Below are 17681 nucleotides of genomic sequence, written 5' to 3' on the forward strand. Positions count from 1 at the left end.
AAAAAATTAGTTTCAATTAACACCTTAAAACATTCTGGGAATGCTAATGGCAAGCCCATCGTTAATTGTCCCAATCTGAGATCCAAAGTAAGCTCTGGAATGTACTGGTACTTTTTGAGAAAATATTGCCACTTAGCATATTACCTCCAATTTCAAATGAAAATACCATTATGCATCAAACAAAAGTGACGCTCCACTGCACTGGACTACACGTTCAGTCAGCCATCTGCTTGAATGCAAGGTAGAGCAGCATTGTGAGGGCTCCACACCCTTGGTTGGATGGGGTAAGGGGAGTTGGTGGGGGCTCGACTTCCAGTGCCTTTGTTGATGCGAGGAATGGAAAAGAAATTGTCTTTTTGGCAACAAAAACGAATGAACAATCTCGTTCAGTGGTCTGCCTCAGTCTGCTCCAAGGGATAACTGGGAAGAGTTAGCAAATCCCTTGACGGGGATGGAGAGGTGGGTGTGCTTTCAGGAGGTGGTGGGTCTGCGAGGTCCACAGAGTCCTTGTGAGGTGCAGAGTCACAGGACGGAGCACGCCTTCTCAAGCACATGTCACTAGAAGACATTTGTCCGTGAGAACCTTGCAGTGTAGTGTGCCTGCTCTCTGGCGGGTCTATAGAAATGCAGGGAGGGCTCATTTTCTGCTTTTGCCGCACTGCTTGCAGACCGTCCAGTTCTGACACTGCTTGGCCAATGGCACAACAGGATGTCGAGGAGAAATGGTGCTGAGGGCTTGCTTCAACGGAGGAGCAGATCTCAATCGAATGTCTCCGAGGATCATTTAACCACGATGTGGGCTTGGCCAAGAATCCTTGAGTGTCCACACTATAGAACTTTTTTATGTCTTTCATCGTGAGGTTTCCTGTGCTGCTGCAGATCTTTGTGGGTAGCGGAGGGTACATTGGAGGTTTGGAAGCTCTCTTGCTGCTGCTGTTGATTTGTGAGACTTCCTGGTCTGCTGAGTCAGGGATTTCCCTGAACGGGTTCCGAAAACGATGTGGTGAAGTTACGTAGTTAGTAATGTTGCACTGGTTATGGCTGTGTTGTTGGATGTGGACACTGTGTTTGGTCGGTGTGTTGGGTGAGGCAGGCACTAACACCATAGATGTTTGCACAGCAGACACACAGGGCACAGACACATTCAAGGATGATGGTTCGTTAGGTTGTATCTGCAAGTTTTCCTTAGACTCCGTATACAGTGGATCCAGAGAGTCATTTGTTATAGCAACCTAAGTTGGATGTTAAAGTGTGGGGAGTGGGAGGAACAGAACAGGACAACGTAGGTTAGTATGATTACAACTGTTAACTCTTTATGGTGCTCTGCTAAATAATTTGAAATATGGCCCCTGAAGAATTTTGTGTAAATCATAAAAGATTTAGTGTGTTACACAATTTAATGTGTTTGTCAGTATTGATTAAAGCACTAAATGAACCAATAGGCACTATATGATTCTATAATGAAGTTACTGGACATAATTGACTGGAAATAAGGGAGTTTGAACTTCCTAATATTTGGAAGGAAGAGTGGTCTTAATTTGGTGCTTATGTTGACATAATAGATTCCCAAATCCCAGGGAGTTTTATGTGGACCTTTGCCTTTGGGAGACTGAATGAGACTGAATGAGGATGATAATTGACATGGCTGTGGGAAAGTGCCAGAGTCAGCAGCTACTTCACGTAAAGAGGATGGAGGTAATTTCCATCCTCCACTTTGGACAGTGGAGCAGTTTCCCTGGTCGTCTGGCTGGGTGAATCGTATCAATAACTGGGTGGGGGGGTTGCCAGATGGTTGGGAGAAGAATCTGCTTTTCTAGGACAGTGACCAATGGGTGAAAGCGAAACTTCCCTATCACCTTCATCAATGTTGCATGATTGAGCAAAGCAGTGTACTTGCACTGAACATTAGTGGTGTCCTGGAAGCTTTTGAGCCTGAGATGATGTATCCTGTGAGGCTAAACTATCAGCCGCTCCAGTGTCTACAACACTCTCTGTGTAACAGCCACCCCCAACTTCTTCAGGTTACGTTGGGCCCTGTGCATGCCCAGGATGTTCCACTCTCCGCTATCCAAAGTCTTGTATATGAATATTTAGTAATTAGACAATGTTCTAAGCTGGATTGCTTTTCGTGTTTAGTAGCCTGCCAACACTTTTTGTCTTCATGGGGATAAGGAATCAGCACTTTGAGTGAAGTGTAAAGGACTTAGCCCAATGTCATAGGCATCATTTTTGTACCACTTAATGATTCATGGACACTCAGTCCAATGGCATCAATACCTTTTAAGACTATCCCTTGTAATATCCTTGTATTTGTCAACACTTGTACCCTTTATACCCTTTTCAAAATATCTTGGGGAAAAACCTTTGCTATCCCTACAATCAACCTCTTATTTATCCACTGCCTATTTTCCCTGCTTCTACAGCCTTTGATCTGCTTTACGACTCCCATAACTTCACCTTTGATGCCTTATCTCCAGTAAAATCTATCTTATCTTATCTTACCTTACCTTCTCCCATCCGCATTGTTCCGTCTGAGTCTAAGGGACCTAATGTTTTCCACATAACTAGTTTAGCAAGCTATCATCTGCCTGTGCCATATCAAATGATTTTAGGCCAGAGCCACCAAGAAAGTAAAGATATTGCCAGATGAATTCTCTCCTCAAATGGGCTAACCAACCAGGATGAGGAGCTCACTATCCTCTGACATTAAGATTGAGATAAGTCCCTGCTGCATCTCTCCTCTCCCTTTGTCCACAATACCAAGCATTTCACCAAGTATCCCTTTGCCTGAGCCCTGCTCTGGCACCATCCTATTTTCTCTTCCCTTTGGTCTCATGTCCTGTCCATTGTCATCTTGCTCGTGAGACCCAGATCTCTTGAACTCACTCCCACTAAATTGCTGACAACCCAAGTTTGCTTCCTGATCCTCGTGCCAGCACACATTATAAATATTTCCTTCCTTTTAAAAATCGCCATCTCATCTCTTAAACTTGGTCTTTTTCTCCTTGCAGACTACTATCTCATCTCTAATCTCTGCTTCCCCTCCAGTTCTTAAGCACATTGTCACCTGTCAAATAAGCTCCCTTCTCATTTTCTTTGACACAGTTGCAAACGTTGACAACCTACCAGATTATCTTCCTCCAAAGTCTTTCTCCTTCTGTACAACTTAGCGGAACTACCCTTGGTTCATTCCAGTCTTAGATATCTAATCACAGGTGTAACATTTCCAGCACTGGCTTCTCTTTAAACCACCTTTCTTTTCACCCTAATTTTCTTCAATGCTCAGTGACTTTATCCAAACAAACGAGGTTAAATTCCAAATTTAAATTGATATCACAGCCCCTTATGGCCTCTCCAATGCTCATTATTCAATATCCAGTCTAGACAAGTCTCTGCTTTTGGTAAAACATTGGGAAGACCAAAGCCACTACTTTCAGCTCCCATCACTAATTCTGTATTCTGCACCCTTACTGCCAATGCCATTCCACTTCTGAGCTGCTACCTCAACCAAAGCAGACTGTTCGGAAACTCAGCATTTCATCCAATCCCAACCCAACTGCCTGAGCTGCATTCCTGTCATCTCAAAACAGACTACTTTAACCTCCATGATATTGCCTCTCTTCACTGCTGTTTCAGCGCGCTGATGACTGCAACCCTCATCCCTTTGACCAGCGTAGTCCAGTGCTCTGCTAGCCAACCCCCATGCCTTTAAACTTCAGCTGATTAAAAAAAGTTGCAGCACATATCCTGCAATGTCCCATTCATCCGACATTCCTGTACTTGCTGACTTAAAGTGCTTCCAGTCCAGCACTGCTTCCAAATATCATGAGGGAGGAGTGAAAAACAAAATTTCCTCTTTAATGCAGGTGTGGAGCTCCAAAATGAGGTGCGAGAGCCAAGAACCATTATACAGGATTCTTCATTCTTTTATACTGACTAGATAGTGCCAAAATACGGCAGAGTGCTTAATCTCCAGGAACTGCCATCAAGTGCGCTCACTTTCCCCATTTTTCTTTCCTCACCCAACAGTAAAAAAGTGTACCCACTTTGAGGAGCACCTATAATACTGTAGGCTCTATGCTCAAATTTGAAAATCCAGGAAGAAAGAGTTGGAAAATGAGTTGTGGGAATGTGGTAAAGTTCCAGTTGCTCTTTCTGGATAGCTATTCCTGTTTTCCAAACCTGCAATGGGTTGTGTCTGCCCTAAAGCTACCAGTCTTAATGCAAAGTCTGGACGGGTGGTTCAGATGCAGTCAAGGAGAGGGCTCTTTGGGAGTGACAAACAGAAAGGTAGAGGGGAAGCCCTAAACTGTTTAACTAGTCTCTTGTTTTTAAATTCAGAGGCCTGTAATGAAGCAACGATGATCTGAGGACATCTTCAGATTGCTGGCCTGTTTTTCTCGATCTGTTTTCAATCTTTATCACTTTCTTTTTCCTCAGTATCTCCCATAGATGCATTTTATGGCTAAGATTCAACATCCTTCAGCATATCACTCAAGATGCTGTCATCATGTACAAGAACACTGAATACCTTCGGGGTAGTGCTGGTGAGGAGAGATCAAGTGACAGCCGAATGCATCTTGTTCTCACATAATGTCCACACACAGTTTATAACACAGGTCACTCAGTAGAAACCAGAATGGGTAACCCTGACTAAATTTCTTTCTTCTCTCTACTGCACCAAGGCACATTTTTCAGCAACCCAACTAACTCGGCCGAGACAGAGACCTTCATGTTCTATGTGACTTAGTGCCAATGGGCAGTGGCTAACACATTGAATTAACAAGAGAACACAATGCCATATTCTTATTTATGTAGGAGCATGTTTGCCAGAGATGTGAGTAATTTTCTCGGAGAACCTTTGAAGTAAAGTCCACTGAGGAATAATTGTCACTTTGAACTGTAGTATAACAGTGCTGATGAATTCAACAGCTCATTATGGATCTGTGGAACTGAAGTCAATGCGAATGAATATTGAGAAAGCATGTATGGTAGGCATGTGAACCAGTGCCACCTGTTTGTGCATGACTGCACAAAGTAAAAATTATCCTCATTCTTCATAAATTTTTAATTGCTTTACTGTTCTTTGAATTTTGCCAGGTGTGATTCCTTTATTCAACTGAATTAGAGGACTTATTTGCCAGCAATATGTTCCTTTGACGCGATAACACATTTTTAAATAACATTATTTTAAAAGAAAAATTAGAAATTTTTGCATGAAAGACATAGCATAACAGTCTAAAAAGCTAATAAAAAAATTGGTGATAAGCCTGTCAACTGTCATATCCATTAATATTGAAAAAATGAAAAGACCAGTGTTAATGTGAGCTGCAGGTAACACAGCATCAAAACACAAGGGAGGCAAGCTCCCTATGTTAATAGAGGTGCAGTGGTGGCACAGTGAGGTTGCTATATTGGGAGTAGGAGAGGATATAGATGAGGAATGAGTTAGCAACAAGAGTTTCGGGATGGACAGATATATTAGAGAGAGACCTTGGGTGAAAAAAAATTAAAGACTGTTGGACAAACAAAAAAGGGAAAAATGTACAGAGGAATGTGAAAAAATTAATAATAATGCAAGTAAAGCAAATTATAATATATTTCTTCAATGCACTACATAGTAAAAATCTCTGAAAATAGTAAGTGATCCTTTCTTCCATATAAAATTCTTAGATCATACCACAAATCTTGCTGTCTATCTGTTTCTGTTTGGCAGTCACTCTTTATGGCTGGGCACCGTAAGTAGAGGATGAATAACAGAAATGAAAGCTGATGGAAATTCTCAGCAAGTCAGGCAGCATCTGTGGAGAAAAAATACATTAATATTTCAGATCAGTGACCTTTGTCAGAACCAAAAGGTCATCAACCTGAAAGATTCTATTTCTCTCACCATAGGTGCTGCTTGATCTGAAGAGTACTTCCAGCATTTTGTTTCCAAAATCTGAGGTATTTGCTTTGGTGACATGCTTAGTATCATCTGTTCTGACTAAGTCTACACCAAATTTAACTTTGCACACTTAGGTCAGAAATGTGAAATCAAATGAGCAGCTTATTCCGTTAGGTTCCAATGCTGAAATCTAGATTCTCTCTGATGACCTTTTCCTTCCATTTTCCTTGAAAAGTTTCACGTTTGCCAAGATGAAGAACATCAGTTTAGTTCAGCAAAATGAGACAATTTCCACTTTTAGCATTTTTGTGTTGTCGTGTGTTTATAGGAAAGACATCATTAAACTGGAGAGAGTGCAGAGGAGATTTACGAGGATGCTGCCAGGACCCGGGGGCCTGAGTTCTTGGGAGAGGTTGGGCAGGCTAGGACTATATTCTTTGGAATGTAGGAGACTGAGGGATGAGCTATAGAGGTGTATAAAATCATGAGGGTATAGATGGGGTGAACGTGCAGTCTTTTTCCCAGGGAAGGAGAACTAAAAAACTAGAGGGACATAGCTTTAAGGTGAGAGGTGAAAGGTTTAAAAGGGACCTGAGGGGCAACTTTCTTCACGTAGAGGGTGGTGTGTGTAGGAATGAGTTGCCAGAGAAAGTGGTTGAGGTAGGTACAATAATAACATTTAAAGAATATGTTGATGCTTCGGAGAGATATGGGCCAAACATGGGCAAATGGGACTAGCTTGGTTGGCACCATGATTGGCAAGGACGAGGTGGGCCGAAGGGCCTGTTTCCATGCTGTATTACTCCATGACTCTATGAACCTACTTGGCTCCCCACATCAGGAAAAATACAGATGTTAAGTCTCCTCCACTGTCCTTGACTGCATCTCAAGTGCAGCAGATCACCCTCTTCTTCCATTAGTCTGCCCCTTCAGTTCTCTATATCTCTTCCCTGAGCAAGGTTCCCCTTATGAGCCAAATTATGGGCAACTCTGTGTCACCGAACTGATTAATCCAATTCACCCATGAGATCTTAAAACCTGGCAATTGAGACTTCCATCTCATCATTTCTGGTTCTACTTAGATTATAACTGATTAGACTATACAAGAAACTAATGCCAATCTCGAGAATAACAACAGTAAAGAAAGAACTCATGTAGAGATTCTGTTCTTGACCACAAGACAGCATTCACATGCAAACCATGACTGTGGCTTTTTGATCAGTGGGTGAACATAGGACACAGAACATAGAACAATACAGCACAAGAACAGGCCCTTTGGCCCACAATGTTTGTGCCGACCATGATGCCAAATGAAACTAATCTCATCTGCCTGCACGTGCTCCATGTCCTCTCCATTCTCTTCATGTTCATGTGTCTGTCTAAATGTTCCCTTAAACCAATAAATGCCATTATTGTATCAGCTTCCACCACCAACCCCAGCAGTGTGTTCAGGCACCTATCAATCTCTGTGTAAAAACTTGCCTCATACATCTCCCTTAAACTTTCCCCCCTCACGTTAAACCAATGCCCTTTAGCAGTTAACATTTCTCCCCTGGAAGAAAGGCTCTGACTGTCAACCCTATCCATGCCTCCCATGATTTTATATTCTTCTATCAGGTCTCCCTCTGACTCTCCAGAGAAAACAATCCAAGTTTGCCCTCCTTATAGCTAATTCTCTAATCCAGGCAGCATCCAGGTAAACCTTTACTGCACCCTTTCGAAAGTCTCCACATCCTTCCTGTAATGGGGCGACCAGAACTGAACACAATACTCCAAATGTGGCCAAATTGAGGTGGCCTGATCTTGTTACCAGATGACATCCGCAAGAGCATTTTATAGTCCGATACATTGGCTATGATCAGAATGGGAACCCTGAGTGATTTTATACCCCTTCCCAGCCATGAGGCACTAAAGCCCTTAATGACTTAATTGTTTCCCCTGGGGTCATGACTCAGTGCAGACCAAGAGCTCTGCTTTCATCTTATATCTGACTCACTGCATTTTTGCAAGGAAGAATGGAGTGAAATTGAGATAGAGGTGAAAGATTGTGAATAATATTAGAGTTAACAATGCTTGAACAGTAGCACACATGAGATTCATGGAACTATAGAGTGGAGATTCAACTGTGCCTACAACAGATACAACTCCTACCTTACAAGTTTCTATTTATCAACCAGAATGGATGAGAAAAACACAGGATGCAATTTTGCACCCAAGTTCTGTCCACATGTGCCTTTCAGTTGGAATAAGGGTAATTTTGATCCTTACTTTTTCCTCAAGTACTTTATTAAGAATTACCAGCAGCTCTTCAACAGTTGTCAATGGGTTTTGAGTTAAGAGCACCAGTTGTCTGATTGCACAGCAACAAGCATATCCTCAGGTAGTAGTGGAGAAGAACTAGAAAATGAAGGAGAAACAAGAGAGTGCAAATGCTGGAAACTGGAGCAACAAACAATCTGCTGAAAGAACTCAGCGGTTTGAGCAGCATCCATGGGGGGAAAGGAATTGTCGACGATTGGGTCAAAACCCTGCATCAGGACTGACGCAGGGTTTCGACCCGAAACATTGACAATTCCTTTCCTCCCACAGATGCTGCTCGACCCACTGAGTTCCTCTAGGAGGTTGTTAGAAAATGAAGCCTGAAACAAAGAAGTGAGCTGTGTTAACATCAAAAAGCAAAGTAGTGGAGGCCAGGGCAAAGGAGCATGTGTAGGAACAATCAGGATATGAAGAACTGGATTGGAAGAAAAGAAAATCTGTATCTAATTGATCCATTGGCCAAATAGTTGGTAAGCAAGGCCTGGCAAGATTGGTGGTGTGAGCAGATGGCTAACAGAAAAGCATGAAGTGTAAGAATAAAGACATAAAACCAATGATTTATTGCTGGAACAGTGGGTAGCAATGAGTTTGCTAAACATGCATCTGCTGGGAAATAGAGAACAGCAGGTTTATTTGAGGTGAAGTTGGTGCATTATGCCTTGTTCATGGTGCGTCTACAATTGGTCAGGGTTAGGGGTGGGGTTAGGATGGCTCAAACTAGTTTGGCTTAGATTAGACTGACAATGCCCTCATGGTTTTGCAAGAGGTGGAAGGCTGTACTCTTGCTGTATTTGGGTTCTCCCAGGTGGCAAGTGTGCCAACAGAAGAAACAACACAGTAAGTTTAGCAACTGTGATCTCCTCATGAGTTGATAGGGGGCTACAATGTTGCATTACCAATCATACAAGCATTGAGGCAGGAGAAGAGAATCCATTTTAAAAAGATCTCCAGAACTTCTATGCTGAACACACAACATCCTTTGAGCACCAAGGCCTAGCAATTAGGTTGAAGTTTTTTGGCATCATGCAATTGAAAGTTAACTTTATCCAGTGTGAAACATTATAATGACCATATTCCAATTGTTTCATGTCGCTCCAGAAATTTGATGGGGCAATTCTGGGCAAACACTTGCTCGACTGATGTGGTTTCCACTGTAAATCTCTTACTTACCTTTGAAACTTTTGCTCACTGCCCACATGCCACTGAGTGTCTCCTACTCCCCACCGATGCCCACAACCAGCACTCTCCCTCCCCCCCCCAATACCGGCTCCTACCCAGCGAGGACTAGGCACTGACCTCTTGACTCTCTGATGCCCAATGATCCTGACCCTCCTATCTCCACAGATTACAGCCATCCCTCCAGAAACTGTTTTCCCCAATCCTCTGACTGGGCCAGGCCTTGTCCAACCCCAGAAGGTCCCTAATGGAGGCCCCAGTTTCCCATCCTCTGACAGCAGGGCCTCTAATCCCTGATCCTTGTTGGTTCCTCCCACCCTCCCAGACACTGATCCTCCTTGGAAATTTCCCCTCTTATCCCTGCAACCCAGCAGTTTAATTTCTTTTGTAACCTGATCCCAGAGCCCAATCCTCACCCGACCCCCGTCAAAACACACTTTTTACTCCAGAAATGTACAGTACTCTTTAAGTGGCCAGCGATATTTGCAGCAAGGATCCCACAACTAAAGTAGTCACAAGCACCCAGCTGCAACGTCAACCTAGCTCAGTCACTAGAGTTTCTGAGCCCAACTAGTCAGTCTACTTTTCATCTTTTATGGACAAATGTATAATTTACAATCAGTGTATTTGTCATTGTAAACAAGGCAGCAAATAGTTTCACCAATAAATTATTGGTTGTCACATCAAAGGAGTGCTGCATTGTGGTGATTGAGCCCACAGGACAGGATGATTGCATGTTGCAGCACAAAGGATGGAATGGGTACATGATATCAATACAAATGAAGGGAAAGGTAATGTGAGAACAGGACAGAGGATGTGGTGGGATATAATAACTGTGCACAAGATCAAGTACACAAATGATATCAGAACACAGGACAGGGTAGGATTATGATAACAGTGCACAGGATGAGAAGGGTATTTGATTACCATACACAGGACGGTACACAGAACAAAGTGAGTACGTGACAAATTACATATTACATGATGGGGATTTGACAACAGCGTAAAGGGTTGGGAATGGGTGTCAGTGATGTGACTGTGCTTGTGGCCGACTTACCTGGTAAACCTCAATTTATTTTTTGTACCTCTGCCATTGAAAGCTCAATCTTTGGTGGAAAACATTCCACCAACCTTCGCGTTCAACGTATTATCCTTCACAATTTCCGCCAGCTCCAACGTAATCCCGCCACCAGTCACTTCTTTCCCTTTCCTCTTCGTTCTGCACTTGGCAGGCACCGCTCAGTCTGTGACTCCCTGATCCACTTTTCCATCCCCACCCAACGTTCCCCATCCCACAGCTCCCTCCCATGCAACCAGAGGGGAGGCTGCCCCTGTCCCTTCCCTTCCCACCATCTGGGGATTCAAACAGTCATTTTACGTGAAGCAATGATTAACTTGCACTTCTTTCAATCCAGTGCACTGCATTCTGTCTTCCCAAAGTGGTCTCCTCTACACTGGAGAAACAAAACGCAAACTGGAGGATTGTTTTGTGGAGCACCTGTACATTGTCAATCCCATTCCAATTCTAATCTGTCTGTCTGTGGCCTCATCCACTGCCATAGTGAGGCCCAGGGTTAACTAGAGGAGCACCATCTTATTTTCTGTCTGGGCGCTTTCCAACGTTCTGAGATGAACATTGAATTTTCGAACTTCAGGTAAAATGCACTCTCATTGTTTCCCATTATCATGCTGATGTCCCTTTCTCACCTTGTTTCTTTAAAATGCCTCAATAACAGTCAGTACTCTTGCTCCTTATCACCTAATCTACTTTTAACTATCTCCATATAGGTTTTTGTCTTACATCTCACTCCTTCCTCCAGCTCTGCTTTGAAAACTCTAAATCTCCCCTCTTCCCCCAGTTCTGACCCAAAACGTTAACCGTTTTTTTTTCCACAGATGCTGCTTGACTGGCTGAGCTCTTCAAATATTTCTGTTTCTGCTAACTCTTTGGACTAGGTAAATAAGGTATCAGATAGGTCAGGGGATGGGTAGTGGCAGATATTTAAACAGCTCATTCATAACGTTCAGCAGAATTTTTATCTCAACTAGAAAGGGGTTCCATGAGAAAGTGGAACCTTTTGTGGTTAGCAAAGGGGGGGTCAAGGATAAAGTTAATTTGAAAAGTAGGGCATACAAAGTAGCAAACATTAATAGTAGAAAAGAAAATTGGGAATATTTCAGGAACCAGCTGCAACAGACTAAAAAGCTCAAAAGAAAGGAGAAAATCGAGTTTGAGGGTAATTTGCATGCAATATCAAAATGAACAGTGAATGTTTCTATGGACATACAAGAAGGAAGATAACCTTCACCATGGAGGACACTGCAAATATCCTGATGATAACAGATGGTCTAGTTTCAAATAGAACTTGAAAAATTCTCTAAGTTTTAGAAGGATAAGGGGTGATCCTATTGAAACATAGGGGCATGACCAGGAAGCAGTCAAGATGTTTCCATTAGTGGGTGAACCTTGAACATGAGAACACAGTTTCAAGATAAGGGGCCAGCCATTTAAAACCAAAGTACATAGAAATTTCTTCTTGCTGGAATTCTCTGCTCTAGCAAGTTGTGGCGGCCAGGTCATTAGAAGTACTTAAAATGGAGGTAGGTAAATTTTTGAAAGATAGGGGGATTAACAGCACTTGAGAACTGGCACAGAGGAAGAGTTGGGATCAGCATGGAACAGCCATGATCACACTGAATAGTGGGGCAGGCCTGAGGGACCAGGTTGTTTACTCTTGCTCCTATTTTCTTGTGTTCTTGTGCAACCTAATACCGAGGTGCCTTGAGCCATTCCTCTCCTTTGAAATGGATACATTTGTTGTTTCAGCACAACTAGGTCAAACCCGACATAGTTAGGTGTAAATGTCAGGGAATTTCCACAAATTCATGCTCCGTCATTGTGGGGTCCAAAGGTGTACAACTTCAAACCATATTCAGGTAATTGTCAGTGAAGAGTGGCCACCAAGTTCTCAGCTTCCAGGTCATCATGCATTTTCCAAACTTGTTGGTACTTGCGTAGAGAAATGCCAGCAATTCTGCACTGGTATTTCTCTGCAAGTTCTGATTCAATGGGGCGAGAAAGCTACTCAATAAACTATATAACAGAAGGGGTATATTATAGCATTGCAGAGGACAAGACATGGTCACAATAGACAGCACAAAATAGACACACTGTAATATTTCACAGGAGGGGAGAGTAGACTGAAGTATAGAGAAATGCTATAATATACCCCTTCTGTTATATAGTTTGTTGAGTACCCCTCTCGCCCCATTGAATCAGAACTTGCAGGGAAATACCAGTGCAGAATTGCTGGCATTTCTCTACATAAGTACCAACAAGTTTGGAAAATGCAACGATATTTAGCCTCTCCCTGCTTCAATCTGAGGTTCCCACCTGTTTTAAGAAGACACTATCATCCTGGTACCTAAGAAAAGCAAGGTAACATGCCTTAATGACTACCGACCAGTGGATCTGACATCCGCCATCATGAAGTGCTTCGAGAGGCTGGTCATGGCACGCATTAACTCCAGCCTCCCGGAAAACCTCGACCCACTGCAAATTGCCTGGCACCGAAACAGGTCTACAGTGGACACCATCTCCCTGGCCCTACACTCAGCTCTGGAGCATCTGGACGGTAAAGACACCTACATTAGGCTATTGTTTATCAACTACAGCTCCGCCTTCAATACTACAATTCCAAGCAAACTCATCACCAAACTCCAAGACCTGGGACTCAACACCTCCCTCTGCAACTGGATGCTTGACTTTCTGACCAACAGACTGTGATCAGTGAGGATAGGCAGGCAATACCTCCAGCACGATTATTCTCAACACTGGTGTCCCACAAGGCTGTGTGCTCAGCCCCCTACTCTACTCCTTATATACTCATGACTGCGTGGCCAGATTCTGCTCTAACTCCATCTACAAGTTTGCAGATGATACCACCCGTGGTGGGCCATTCCTCAGGTAACTATGAGTCAGAGTACAGGAAGGAGATAGAGAGCTTAGTGACATGATGTCATGACAATAACCTTTCCCTCAATGTCAGCAAAACTAAAGAGCTGGTCAGGAAAGGAAGCAGTGCACATGCACCTGTCTACATCAATGGTGCTGAGGTCAAGAGGATTGAGAGCTTCAAGTTCCTAGGAGTGAACATCACCAATAGCCTGTCCTGGTCTAACCACGTAGACGCCATGTTCAAGAAAGCTCACCAGCTCCTCTACTTCCTCAGGAGGCTAAGGAAATTTGGCATGTCCCCTATGACACTCACTAACTTTTACAGATGCACCATAGAAAGCACCCTATCTGGATGCGTCAACGGCTTGGTATGGCAACTGCTCTGCCCGGACCACAAGAAACTTCAGAGAGTTGTGGACACAGCCCAGCACATCACGGACACCAGCCTCCATGGACTATGAGAGGGGGACCTCATAGCGACATTTAAAATGTTGATAGGAAAGGACAGAGTAGATGTGGCTAGGCTGTTTCCCTTGGTGGGTGAGTCCAGGACCAGAGGGTACAGTCTTAGAATTAGAGGGTACAGTTTCAAAACAGAGATGAGGAGAAATTTCTTTAGCCAGAGGGTGGTGAATTTGTGGACCTCCTTGCCACGTACAGCAGTGGAGGCCAGATCAGTGGGGGCGTTCAAGGAGGAGATAGATAGATATCTAAATAGTCAGGGTATCAAGGGATATGGGGATAAGGCTGGAAATTGGGATTAGAATAGGTTTTTTTTTGTTTTGTTCCCCCCCCCCATTCCCCATTTCTTTTTGTCCTTTTCCTTGGAGCAGACTGGATGGGCCGAATGGCCTGCTTCTGCTCCCTTGTCTTGTGATCTTGTGACCTCTCGCTGCCTTGATGAAGCAGCCAGCATAATCAAAGACCCCACCCACCTGGGACATTCTCTCTTCTCCCCTCTCCCATTAGGCAGAAGATACAGGAGCCTGAGGGCACATACCACCAGGCTCAAGGACAGCTTCTATACCACTGTTAAAAGACTATTGAACGGTTCCCTTATAGGATGAGATGGACTCTTGACCTCACAATCTACCTTGTTATGACCTTGCACCTTATGGTCTACCTGCACTGCACTTCCTCTGTAGCTGTGACACTTTACTCTGTATTCTGTTATTGTTTTACCCTGTACTACCTCAATTGCACTGTGTAATGAATTGGTCTGTACGATCGGTATGCAAGACAAGTTTTTCATTGTACCTCGGTACAAGTGACAATAATAAACCAATACCAATACCAGTACCAGTACCAGGACTAGGTGAGTGCACAACTGCACCGAGGATAGGAACAAGGAACAAGCTGGGATAATTAATGACAAGAAGCAGAACGCATGGATAAAAGTTGCTCAAAATGTTCTGGTGTAGATTCATGGGATTAACTTTCAACCTCAGGTGGAGACGGAAGGATAGAGTCAAACATGATTATCAAGTGTGATTCCTTCTGTTTTAGTGTTAGACTTGAAAATGAGAGCACTAAAAGATAATCTAAATAAGCCTGGATTAAGTCATCCCCATGTCTAAGACAGGCAGGAAGCAAGTTCTGCAGACAGAAAATGCCTCAAGTGGAACCAGCCAGCTGAAAGGTGTGCTGAATTTGGGCTTTCCAACACCGATACCAACCTGTCTACGCAGCGTTCTGTGGGCACTCAGAGGTTTCCGAGGTGGGGGTATCTTAGGGATATTTTCAGAATCAAAACTGTTCGGACGGCTGACGGGGAGAAACAACTCCATAGGAACCTGGAGGTGGCCACTGTCACCAATGGGCTGAGATCGAACTGATGTGGTTGATCCTGGGGAGCAATTTGCAATAATAATTATTTACTATGTTTCTAACCAATAAACAGTTCTTCACCAAATTTTTCATCAAGTGTTATTTATCAGGCTTCAAATCAAGAAACCTATTTCCAAATCCTTTACCAATGAAAAGTTTAACCAGTTTATCACCATAATACAAGACAACCTTCAGGCTCTCCCCTCTAACTAAGTACAAAGAAAAACCAGTAGTATCATTCATAGGGTGTCCTAAAGAGCTTCACAGCTTTTGAACTGATGTAGTGAACAAATTGTAAACAGAAAGATTCCACCATAAGCAATCTATTGAATAACCAGTTAGTCTGTTTTTAGTGGTGTTGCTGGGGAATAAATATTGTTGAATGGACCAGAAAATTTCCCTGCTTTTCTACCTCTCCTGCACTTACTCTGTAACTGTAACACTATATTCTGCATTCTGTTATTGCTTTTCCCTTGTACTAACTCGATGTACAGATGTTTTTAAATGATCTGTATAGAAGGAACACAAAGCAGAACCTTTCACTGTATCTCGGTACACGTAACAATAATAAATCAATTACCAATATTGTGGAATATCCACCTGCAAGAGTTTAACTCAGTTTAAAGCCTCGTCCAAAAAAAACAGTACCTACAACAGAAAAGCACTCCCTGTGTACTGTGTCAGAGGAGTATGCATGCTCATGTCCATGGGTGGGGCTTACTGATGCAGGGGGAAAGAATTACAGATTGGGTTAACTTAATGCATTTAAAGGGTTTGTAAAAAGATTAAGATCAAACCTGAAGGTGAGCTAAATGCTGCAAAATAATAGTGAGATCCAAACAGCTTTATATAGGAAAATTCAGTGGATGTTAACACTGTAAACTATCCAACAGGCTTTTACAGAGAGAAGACTGAACCAGGGCAGGCTGGAATCTAGTCAAATAGTTCAGTTGCCATCACAAACAGTGAGCACAATGTTTATGGCAGGATCTTAGAACAGCGAGATGAGCTAAGTTGGCAGCAACTCCCCTGTATTCATTTTTTCCCTGACAGATGTTGGGAAACTCTTGGAGGAAACAATGTTGTGTTCAGTCGACTATTTTTGTGAGAGGTGCCACAATGTACGTCAGAAGAACCTGTGTTGTCATGCAGCATACTGACCATTTATTAACTACGCTGTAATTACAACAGTGAAGATGCCCCAGAGACTACCATTGGCACACACTGTCATTAAAGGCATGAAACAAAGACAACCTTAACAGAGGACAATTATCTCCACTTTAAAACAGTTGCTATCATAATGAAATGGTACTTTTTGTTTGGGGTATATATAAGTTGGATTAGAATTTTAACTTGAATCTTCCTGTGCAAGTTACTATGTGAGCTGCTCAAAATATTGGCTAATCTTTAATCAAGCACCTTCATTCGACACCCATGGATGAGACATACCTGACTGTGACTTGGGATTGTTCTCTGACCCCTGCAGACCTCCTAATGGAGCAGGGTTAACAGGCTGAAACATGTAGCTATCATTCGGCAGTGAATGTGTGCGGCCAACAAAAGGTTTCCTCACAGTGAGAAGGTTCTTCTCTTGGATCTCCTTCTTAACCTCATGTTCTTGAGTCTGCTCCGCCTGCAGGGGAGAAAAGAAGCTGTCAGATCCATGGGCACAAGCAACAATGAAATCTGAAGGAAGCTGTAGCTGCAGATAATGTAGAACACAATCATGCAGAAGGTCATCAATGCAACAAAACGACCTACAGTAACAGCAACAGAGACACAATGAAAAGAGGAAGTTCAAAACATTTGAGCAGGAAATGTTAAATCATTTTGCCGTAAGACGAATGGATCACAATATAGACACACTGCATCGCAACAGACACAGTAGTGTGTTATAATACTTGGCAGTCTGCACAATACACAAACCATGACAATGCCAATTCCATCAGTCAACTGCTTCATGCAACATCACAACTTCTTTGCATATGTGCAATATTCCTCATTATGGAATGCAACATCTTCAAATGAATCATCAGAAGCCATTTTTCTAGTAATCCGTTTAAGCTGCTAACACAAACTAATTAGCTGTTCTACAAATTGGGAAAGGTATGCTTGATATCAGAGGGTAACTATTAAAAATAATATGTCAGTGAAAATCCAGAAAGTGAAAAAAATGGGGTAAAAATCTATTGTTCTCGATATACCCCACCTAATATTCAGTTCTATTGAAGCCAAATAGGGTCGCTATATAATTTTTTAATACTTCCATCCAAGATGAACCCCCATCCCCACCTGTGCTGTTTCTTACTTTTTAATTGGTGCCATTTTAAATAAAAACTGAAACCGCAAGAGGCAAAGGGGAGATCAAGGACAAATGTAGGTTGAAACCTGGTCAATTGGCTTGGATGAAGTAATTTCTTTACCTCAGTTCAACAACCCTGCCACATGCATACCCCATCCAGAAACAGCTGAGGGAGGAGAAAGTTGGGAGATTGAATAACCTGGAAGCTCAGA

General features: G+C 42.8%; 1 protein-coding gene across 1 annotated transcript in view; it reads right to left on the reverse strand.

The window, feature by feature from the left end:
• Positions 1–386: 386 nt before the first annotated feature.
• The window catches only part of LOC127580134 (voltage-dependent T-type calcium channel subunit alpha-1G-like), a 278942-nt gene continuing 261647 nt past the window's right edge, over positions 387–17681 (reverse strand). The window contains 3 exon segments of the mRNA XM_052033345.1: positions 387–1232; positions 15017–15186; positions 16617–16791. Coding sequence (XP_051889305.1) covers positions 387–1232; positions 15017–15186; positions 16617–16791 — 1191 coding nt within the window.

Source organism: Pristis pectinata, chromosome 18 (assembly GCF_009764475.1).
Source record: "Pristis pectinata isolate sPriPec2 chromosome 18, sPriPec2.1.pri, whole genome shotgun sequence".
NCBI classification, from domain to species: domain Eukaryota; kingdom Metazoa; phylum Chordata; class Chondrichthyes; order Rhinopristiformes; family Pristidae; genus Pristis; species Pristis pectinata.